Raw genomic sequence first — 9,627 nt, 5'->3', positions numbered from 1 at the left:
AACAGACTGTTTGGAGGTCTAGACCCTTCCATAGGAAGGGCCATTGACAAATGGGTATTGAATAGGAGTTTTCTAACAAAAGAGGAAGATGTATTAGTACAATATAACAATGAAGATGTTAACTACAAACTTTTTGCAGGTGACAAATCCCATTCATGTCTTTGATCTTGAGTTTTTCTGGTTGTGACCCCTGCGCCCACTGGACAAAGATTTTCACCTTTGCCTGACTGAGAAGAAAGCCAGGGTTCAGAGAGATGGAATATATCTGAAGTACACAGCAGTCTGTGTTGATACCAAATGAATCAGCCCAGCTCTCTCTCCCCCCGCTCTGTGCTTTTGCACCCAAAATTCAAATGTCCTTCCTCTTCTCCAACTGCTCCTGAAAGACTCTTACTCATCCCTCAAAACCCAGCTCAGATTCTGGGCTCCTGGTCTCAAACCAGAGAGTCCAGGGCTCTAGCCCCCTCCTTCCTCACACCCAGGAGACTGGACCCCTGGCCTTTCCTTCCTCTGACTCGGAGATCTGTCCCTCAAACAGAGCTGGGGATCCTGTGCACCAGCCAGGGATGGAACGAGATGTGCTGATTCAGTCCATTTATTTGGTCTCAGAGGCCAGAGTCATGATCCAGGGCAGAATGCTCTCCGGTTAGGTGTCCTGTGTTTGTCTTCTCATTGCTGAGTCTAAGGGAGGAAGACACAGAGATGCACAGAGGCTTGGGGAAGGAGGAGAGGCTAACTGGATACAGTGAGGGCCAAAGAGACAGATTCAGCCCATCCCCCACCCTCTTCCTACGCACCTTGTTGAAGAAGTAGATGGAGGCAAGGATGGTGAATACAGCTATGGCCAGGGTTACATTCTGCGGGGAGCAGTCAGAGGTCAGAGCCCACTCCCTCCCTCCCCTCCTTCCCAGCCTCCCTCCCCCTGCCAGACTGCCCTGTCCTCACTTCCTGAAAGTTCATGGTCATGGTCTTGAGCTCTGTGTTTGCTTGACCTTCCTCTTCCCTTCCTGGATTCTGAGCCAGTGAGGACAGATCAGCCACCAGAACCTAAGAGAGGTTGCTTGGGAGACCAGAATGGTGGCCGTGGTGACCAGAGAAGGGCATTCTGGGTAGAGGGGACACTGGGGGTGCAGAATGTTACATGCAGCATCTGAACTTGAGATTGGAACATTTGAGATTGGAGAATCCAGACCTCCATCGCTACACTGAGGAGTTTGTCCCCCACCTACCCACCAGGGTGCTGGGGAGGCATGGGAGGGTGTGAACAGGGGAGGCATTGAGTCAGCTCTGAGTGTCAGTGTACTGGAGCAGGGGGGAGGCTGGAAGCCTGCAGGTGGCCCAGGCCAAATTTCCTTCCTCAGCATCTGCCAGGCACAAAGTTGAGAGAAGCAGTAGTTGGACTGGGCATTCCAGAGTCTCGTCACCAGTTCTGGGGGTGGGGGCGGTGGCAGCGGTGGTGGTGCCAACTTCCCCACCTGTGGGGCACAGACCTAGGGACAGCGCCAGAGACTTCAACAGTCCTCCCACTAGTATCACAGACATCTAACTCTCTGTCCATTAGGCCTTTAGAACCAACTTCCCGGAAATATAAGGGGAGAAAAACCAAGTACCATCAAATGGTCATGACCCACAGATTCCATGTTTGCGAATTCGCTTGCTCTCTAAATTGTGTCATCCCCAAAGTGCATACTTGGTGCCCTCTCGCGGTCACTCCTGGATATGCACAGAACGGCTAAAATGTTGAGTTGCTGGTTGCACACGGATTCCCTGATGAGCTCGGATGAGGTGACACTCTACCTTCAGGTTTCTGCTCTCAGAGAGATGCCCAGAGATGGGAGCCCGGGCGCAGCCTGGTGCAGCGCAAGGACGTCCTGCTGGACGGTTTTGCATCCCAACTAGGGCACCTGTGACTGGAGTAACCTTAGGCAAATCATCCTCAGAGTTCCTGCTGGGCCCAGTCCTTATCCAGAGGGCAGGGAGCAAAGACCCAGCTGAAGACAGGCCTGATCCCATTCCTGGGGGCTCCTCCCTCACTACCTAATCACCTCCCAAGGCCCCACCTCCCAATACCATCACCTTGGGGGTTTTGAGTTTGGGGAGACACAGGAAGCAGGCTGAAGAGAATGAGCATGCCAGTGAGCCATGCTGTGGTGCCCCTGAAGAGGCATCTTTATTTGTTTAAAGCACACTGCCACTGCCATGGATGAGACACTGTCTGAGACAGCCATGCTGTGATTCTCACTTTTTGGTGATTGATGCCCCTGTAGGCCGCTCCCTCACTGGACAGAACTGCTCTGTGAAAACGAAGCAGTTTAGACTGGAAATAGTGTTGGGGACTTCTGGGGGGTGTGGCTACAAAAGACACTGCTGTCCCTGTGGAAGAAGCCAGCGTGGGCCAGGAGGTGGGGAGCTGAGGCCCCTGGCCAGCAGCCACGCTGGTGAGCTTAGAAGCAGCTCTTCCAGCCTCACTCAAGTTCTCAAATGAGGGCCATCTGGGTGGCTCAGTGGTTGAGTGTCTGCCTTTGGCTCAGGTCTCGTGAACCTGGGGTCCTGAGATTGACTCCCGCCTCGGGCTCCTTGAAGGGAGCCTGCTTCTCCCTCTGCCTGTGTCGCTGCCTCTCTCTGTGTGTCTCTCATGAATAAATAAATAAAATCTTAAAAAAAAAAAAGTTAAAGAAATTTTCAAATGACTGTAGCCCCAGCACACAGACTATGATCTGGTGAGGACCCTAAGCCAAGGCCACTTAGCTAGCTAGCTAAGCCGCTCCCAAAGTTGCCACCCACCAAAACTGGGAGGGAGGGGATCCCTGGGTGGTGCAGCGGTTTAGCGCCTGCCTTTGGCCCAGGGCGTGATCCTGGCGACTGGGGATCGAATCCCACGTCGGGCTCCCGATGCATGGAGCCTGCTTCTCCCTCTGCCTGTGTCTCTGCTTCTCTCTCTCTGTGACTATCATTAAAAAAAAAAAAAAAAAACTGGGAGGGAAATAATGAGTGGCTCTTGTCTCAAACCTCATGTCATCACCAATGCCCTCATTCCATTTTTGCAAATTTGCCTACTCGCTAAATACTTTGGTATCCCCAAATGCATACTGATTGCTCTCTCTGTCACTCATGTACATGCGCAGAATGGCTAAAATGCTGAGTTGCTGGATGCACACGTGTTCCCAGCTGAGATCAGACGGGGTGACACCGCCCTTGGAACTCACTAATCCTCAAAGCAACTCTGACGTACAGATTGCACTTGTTCCTGTTTTATGAATTTTATGAATGAGGAGGCACAGAGAGGTGCAGTGACGTGCCCAAAGTTGCACAGCTTATAAACAATGAAGCTAGGATTGGAATCCAGGGATCCTTGGGTGGCGCAGCGGTTTGGCGCCTGCCTTTGGCCCAGGGCGTGATCCTGGAGACCCGGAATCGAATCCCACGTCGGGCTCCAGGTGCATGGAGCCTGCTTCTCCCTCTGCCTGTGTCTCTGCCTCTCTCTCTCTGTGTGTGTGATGACTATCATAAATAAATAAAATTTTTTTTAAAAAAAGGATTGGTATCCAGCCTATCCAAATCCAGGATCTGGGCGTTCCACCGCTGGGCCATGCTGGCTTGGGCCAGTTGTGGGTGACACTGGGGAAAGGTGACATCTCTCAGAGGCCCAAGGGAGCTTCAAAGAGCTCCGACATTGAAGGGGTGAGAATAGGAAAAAACAGAACTTGGGCTGAGGGGAGGGAGGAGAAAGCAGAGAATGTGTCTGGAATGTGGGTCTGGGTATGTGTGTTGGTCTTGGTCTCCTTTTGCACCCAGGTTAAGGGCCCCTGGTTCAAATCCAGCTTTGCCACCCTCTGCTTATTATGCTCCCTCCGGCAAATTACTTAACCCCCCTGTGCCTCGGCTTCCCCATCTGCATGATGGGGATGGTGATAACCATATCAACCTCTGGCAGAGGTAGAGTGAGGATGAAACACGTTAATCCACTGGCTAATCCCAGGCCGTCAAAGGCCCTGGGGGGAGCTGGATCCCTGGAGGCCACCCTGGCTCCTGGGGGAGGCATGCCGGGACCTGCTTTTCAGGGGGTGCTGAGGCAGGGGTAATGAGCAGGTGGGGCTGCGGCACAGACAGTGGGCTGAGCTCAGCGTCTGGGCTGTTTGGAGATGGCCAGGCCAGGGTTTTGGGGCCTCCCCGCTGGACCTCTCCTGCTCCTGCTCCTGCTGCTGCCACCGCCGCCCCAAGCCCTGACAGAAGGACCCCTGGTGTTTGTGGCTGTGGTGAGGTGTCCCCTGCCCCGGCCTGGCCCCTCAGCTCCCCCAGGCCGGCCCTGACCTGGCCCTGTCCTCAGGTGTTCCGCCACGGCGACCGGGCCCCGCTGGCTTCCTACCCCACCGACCCACACAAGGAGGCCATCACTGCTCTGTGGCCGAGAGGCCTGGGCCAGCTGACTACGGTGAGAAGCTAGGGGTGTGGGTGAGGAGTAGGAGGGTGGGGAGGGAGTCCGCTGAGGCTCGCTCCATCCTCAGGAGGGGGTCCGCCAGCAGCTGGAGCTGGGACGCTTCCTGAGGAGCCGCTACGAGGCCTTTCTGAGCCCGGAGTATCGGCGGGAGGAGGTACTGCCAACGAGGACCCGCCTGGCCTCCTGACCTCTCACCTCTGACTTCCACTGCCCCCAGCACTCGCTGTGGGCTTCTACCTCTGGCCTTCGAGCTCCAACAACCTGACTTGCACCCCATATCTGATCTCTGACCTCCAAACCATCAACTAACTTATGCTGACCTCTGACCCCATCTAAATAGGAGTCATCAAGCTTCACCTCTGACCTCAGGCCTCTATCAACTCTGACTTTACTTTCTGGCCTCCACCTCTGTCTTCTGACTCCCACCAACTCCAACCAGCCCCTCTCACCTCTGGTTTCTAACTCCAAAACTTGCCTGGCTGGGACTTTGACCCTTGTCGGTTTAATTTGCCCCCCTTAGCTCTAATCTTTTATCTCTACCTTCCATCAAATCTGAGTTCTCTTTCCTGTGTCCTCCTCTGTCTTTGGATATCCCTTGATTAGGATTGTTCCTCCTGACCCCCGACCCCTGAGAGAAAGGCACTGACCCTTGGGCCCACTTTGTCCTTCTAAACTTGAACCCCAAATTCTGGTCACTAGCAACTCTGATCTTCCTTTCTTTCATCGATGCAACTGATCCCTTTGAACCCCATGTCTGCCCAACTTCTGACCTCCAACCCGATGGCTCTTGAAATTGACCTCTGACCCCTGATCCCACCTTCCACTACAGAAGACCAGACACTCCAGCTCACCCTGAGCTTTGACTCCCAGCACCCAACCTTTGACCCTGAACTGAACCCGAAGCTTTTGGTTTGCTGCTGCAGCTGACCAACCTCTGACCCAACATGAGTCCCCTTGCCTGCCTTCTCCTCGCCACCTCAGGTATATGTTCGAAGCACCGACTTTGACCGCACGCTGGAGAGCGCTCAGGCCAACCTGGCCGGGCTATTTCCCGAGGCTGCCCCAGGGCGCCCAGAGGCTGCTTGGAGGCCCATTCCTGTGCACACGGTGCCGGTGACCGAGGACAAGGTCAGGGGGCTGGACAGGTGCAGGGGGTGAGAGGCTTGAGGGAGACAGAGCCCTGGAGGTGGGGGAAGCCAGTGACTGAGAGCAAGTGAGACCCTCCCCGCGCAGAGCTATCTGGGCAGGGTGAGCCACCATCCCCATGCTGTACAGCCACGTTGGGGGGGTACCATGTACTTTGAAGAGAGAGATCTGGACAAGGAGGGCTTCAGAGCCCCATCTCCTCATGTGCTGTGACTGTGGGGTCCCAGTCATGCTGTCCCCTCTGAGCCTCAGTTTTCCCCAGCTGCTGAGGTTCCCCACACGCAGCTGTCCTCGATACCATGAGCTGCTGAGAGAGGCCACGGAAGCTACGGAGTACCAGACTGCCCTGGAGGGCTGGACAGTGAGCGGGGCCGTGGGGCAGGCCGGGGTAGGGAAGGGTGTGGGGTGAGTGGGTGCGTGGGCATGGGGGGTGCGACAGGGATGGGCGAGGAGTCCCAGCAGACTCATCCAGCCCGGTGCATGCAGGACTTCCTGACTCACCTTGAGAACTACACGGGGCTGTCATTGGTCGGAGAGCCACTCCGCAGGGCGTGGAAGGTTCTGGACACGCTGATGTGCCAGGTGAGCCCACCGCCCCACCCCCCAGCCCAATGATTAAGGGCACTGAGATTCAAATCCCAGCTTTGCTGCTTACTACCTGCGTTCCCTCAAGCGAGTACTTAAACCTTGGTGCCTGTTTGCCCATCTGCACAGTGGAGATGACAACACCCTTATCAGCACCCCTTGGGGTTTCTGTGAGGATCACAACAGGTCAACCCACAGGCTATGCTTAGGATAGTGCCCGGCACACAGTGAGGCCTGCAGGGAGGCTTGAGGCTCCATGTTTGCAGTTTCTCCTGGTCTCTTGGGGGGAAGCTCCCAGAACCAAAATTTGAGCAGCAGGAGCTGACGTGAATGGGCATGATGCTCTTCAGATAGTCTTTGCTTACCCCATTCTGTGAAAATTATCCTACTTGCACAGTGGGAATAGCAAGGTGTGCAATTAAGGGGGCTGCTCAGCCCCCGCTTGGATGTGTTCTGAGGGAGATGGTGTTGCCACCATGGGGCCCTTCTAGATTCCAAAGCATCTGAAGCTTGAAACACCTCTGGCTCCGTGCGTGGAGGCTCCTGGGCTGTGGGGTGATGGTCATTATTGTTAATTAATGATTGCTATTGGCCATAAATTCCTAAGCTCGGTGCTTCCAGACCGAGCACATGAGGGTTTCGGGGGAAGGGTAGGAGAGAGGACTGCAGCTAAGGCGGACAGCGCAGGCCCGGGGTGTGTGAGGGGAGCTCGGGATGTCCTGGTCACTTTGTCTTCTCTGTCTCTCTCCAGCAAGCCCATGGTCTTCCCCTCCCCTCCTGGGCCTCCCCGAATGTCCTCCGGACCCTAGCCCAGATCTCAGCTTTGGATATTGGGGCCCACGTGGGTCCACCCCGAGCAGCTGAGAAGGCCCAGCTGACAGGGGGTGAGATGTGGGACTGGGAGGTTGGGAGGCCAAAGCACTTTCCTCTGGGGGATTTTCAGCACTCTGTTCTTGCCCTCTCAGGGATCCTGCTGGATGCCATTCTTGCCAACTTCTCTCGGGTCCAGCGCCTGGCACTGCCCCTCAAGATGGTTATGTACTCAGCTGTGAGTCTTTGGGAAGGGAGGCAGTGCCTCTGGGCACAGGGATGAGGGGGATGGCAGATAGCAATGTGGGTGAGGAAGAGCTGGTGGGATGGTCTCAATGGAACTTCAGCCCACTGCCTTGGGTAACTGATATCTCCAAACCATACTCTCAGACCATACACTAGAGGTACACAGTCTGAAAGGAGGGAAGTGATGGGGTTGTAAGATAATTTAGCTCTTCTGGAAGGACAAGCTGTTTAATCAAGCTGCCCCATCACATTTTTGCATCTATCTGACCAATGTTCATTAAATGATTCCCTGTAACTGGTGGGACTGCCTCCAGGGTGAGTCGATTTGGGAGGTGGGTTGGTCCTAAGAGATCGGGGGGACATCTGGGAGGCAGCTGGATGCACAAGTCTAGAGATCAGGAGAGAGGAGACATCAGAGAGGAGCCCTGTCTCAGCCCTGGGATCCACTTGCAGCACGACAGCACTCTGCTGGCCCTCCAGGGAGCCCTGGGTCTCTATGACGGGCACACCCCACCGTATGCTGCCTGCCTTGGCTTTGAATTCCGGAGGCGCCTTGGGGACCCGGACGAAGATGCAGGGTAAGGAGGGCGTGGCGCCTGGGAATGGGCAGGACAGAACTGTCTCAAGAAGAGAGATCCGGTTCCAGGTGGAGGGGGATTTGTGCAGGATGGCAGGAAGTTGACAGGTGAGGAGGCAGGAGCCCAGTGTCTCCGTTTGGCTACTCTTTCAGGTTTAGATCAGTGGTGGGGAAGGTAAGGAGGGGCCTGGGTGTTACCACTTCCTGTCTCCCTCCAGGAATATCACCATCTCTCTTTTCTACCGAAACGACTCCACCGGCCTGCCCCTGCCCCTCAGCCTTCCCGGGTGCCCAGGCGCCTGCCCACTAGGCCGCTTCCGCCAGCTCACCGCCCCGGCCCGGCCTCCGGCTCATGGGGTCCCCTGCCATGGGGCCCATGAGCCTGCCACCCCTGCAGGTGACGGCCATTGGCGTTGGGATGGGAGCGTGGGGGGACCCCAGTCCCAAGACTCACACTCCCATGTTCTCCTCACAGCCACTGTGGTGCCCCTGCTGGCTGGGGCAGTGGCAGTGCTGGCAGCACTCAGCATGGTGCTGGGCCTGCTGGCCTGGAGACCCAGCTGCCTGCGGGCCTTGGGAGGCCCCGTGTGAGCTGGGAAACCAGGCACCCCCTCTCCCACAGCTGGCATTGCATTCCAACACGTCTGCTCACCTGCTGCTTTGGCTTCCGAGACTTACTGTGTGCGCCCATTTCTGTGGGAAATGTGGGGAGGGCTCCCTGTCCTGGAAGTGGCAAGCAGTTGTGTGCACACACGTGTGTAGGCCTGCATTAAGGACACTTTGCACATGTGGCCCATGTGTTTACATTTGTACAGACTAGTGTCAACGTTTCTGCATTTACATATGGGTACATGCAGGGTGCCTATACATTAGCACACATACACACACATCCATGTGACACATTTCCATGTACACACGTGCATGGGGTAGGAGTGCAGTCCCTATTGGTAAGTGAAGGGGTGTCTGATGTGTTTGGGGGTCTGTACTCACGCACGACTTTTATCCACGCAGAGTAGCACACAGTATGTCAGCACATGTGATGCGTGCACCTCCTCAGTTAGCCCCCGTGGGGCACACTCTATGGTGACCCAGCCTGAGAGTCAGGACAGCAGGGCTGTGGTGACCCTTGCTAGCCCTCAATGCTGTAAGGACTGGTGGCACCTTACTGACCATCCTCTGGGGGCAGGGGGTAGGTCAGGCCAGCTTTGTAGTGAGAGCTCACAAGAGCAGGGCCCAGAGCCACAGGCAAGGTGGAGGCCATGACTCAAGTGACCCACCTCTATGCTTCCCGCATTTGGCAGAGCCAGGACTAATTCATCAGACCCAGCAACCCTGGCTGTTAATCTCCTGGAAGCCAGCGGAGCAGGTGGGGCTCAGTGCTGCTCAGTGCAGCACAGGCCATTATGGGTTTGGACTCACTTGGGTGCTATCTGCTGCAATACCCAATGGCTGCCATGTGGCTATTTGAATAACATGGAAAATTCAGATCTCAGCTGCACTGGCCACAATTCAAAGACTGGCTACGTGTGGCTGGTGGCTGCCCTACTGGTCAGACAGTACAGTCAGGGTTCCTATCATCCCAAGCACAGAGCAGGACAGTGCTCAAGATTAAGAAAAGCTATTGCACACCTACTAATAAAGCCAGCAGGCACTGAGGCCAAATCTGGGGTACCAGCCCTGTCCCTGGGCACATCCCAAAGCATGACACCAAGGGTCATACCGGTCATTGGGTCTGTGTGGACACTGTTCTATCAGTGAGGAGCCTGGAGTGCAGCAGGTGCCCATTAGATGGAACAGTTGAGAGGTGGTCAGAGGTGAGGTGGGG

The 9,627-nt window shown here is 55.6% G+C and overlaps 1 protein-coding gene across 1 annotated transcript; it reads left to right on the top strand.

The window, feature by feature from the left end:
- The first annotated feature begins 4,142 nt into the window (after nt 1–4,142).
- On the top strand, nt 4,143–8,393 carry ACP4 (acid phosphatase 4). The gene is made up of 11 exons (XM_055311881.1): nt 4,143–4,256; nt 4,328–4,432; nt 4,506–4,592; nt 5,420–5,566; nt 5,847–5,945; nt 6,071–6,166; nt 6,921–7,053; nt 7,135–7,217; nt 7,679–7,803; nt 8,021–8,199; nt 8,278–8,393. The coding sequence occupies exons 1-11, from the start codon at nt 4,143–4,145 to the stop codon at nt 8,391–8,393; spliced, it is 1,284 nt and encodes a 427-aa protein (XP_055167856.1).
- Nucleotides 8,394–9,627: the final 1,234 nt, after the last annotated feature.

Source organism: Nyctereutes procyonoides, unplaced genomic scaffold, assembly GCF_905146905.1.
Source record: "Nyctereutes procyonoides isolate TBG_1078 unplaced genomic scaffold, NYPRO_anot_genome, whole genome shotgun sequence".
Classification (NCBI taxonomy): Eukaryota; Metazoa; Chordata; class Mammalia; order Carnivora; family Canidae; genus Nyctereutes; species Nyctereutes procyonoides.
Note: the sequence above shows the minus strand (reverse complement) of the source record. Positions and strands in the feature narration are given on the sequence as shown.

Bases quoted from the DNA above. Each gene is read 5' to 3' on its own strand.
- ACP4 (XM_055311881.1), top strand. From the start codon at position 4,143: ATGGCCAGGCCAGGGTTTTGGGGCCTCCCCGCTGGACCTCTCCTGCTC. The intron at 7,218-7,678 runs GTGAGTCTTTGG...ATCCACTTGCAG, and splicing joins AGATGGTTATGTACTCAGCT to CACGACAGCACTCTGCTGGC. The intron at 8,200-8,277 runs GTGACGGCCATT...TTCTCCTCACAG, and splicing joins TGAGCCTGCCACCCCTGCAG to CCACTGTGGTGCCCCTGCTG.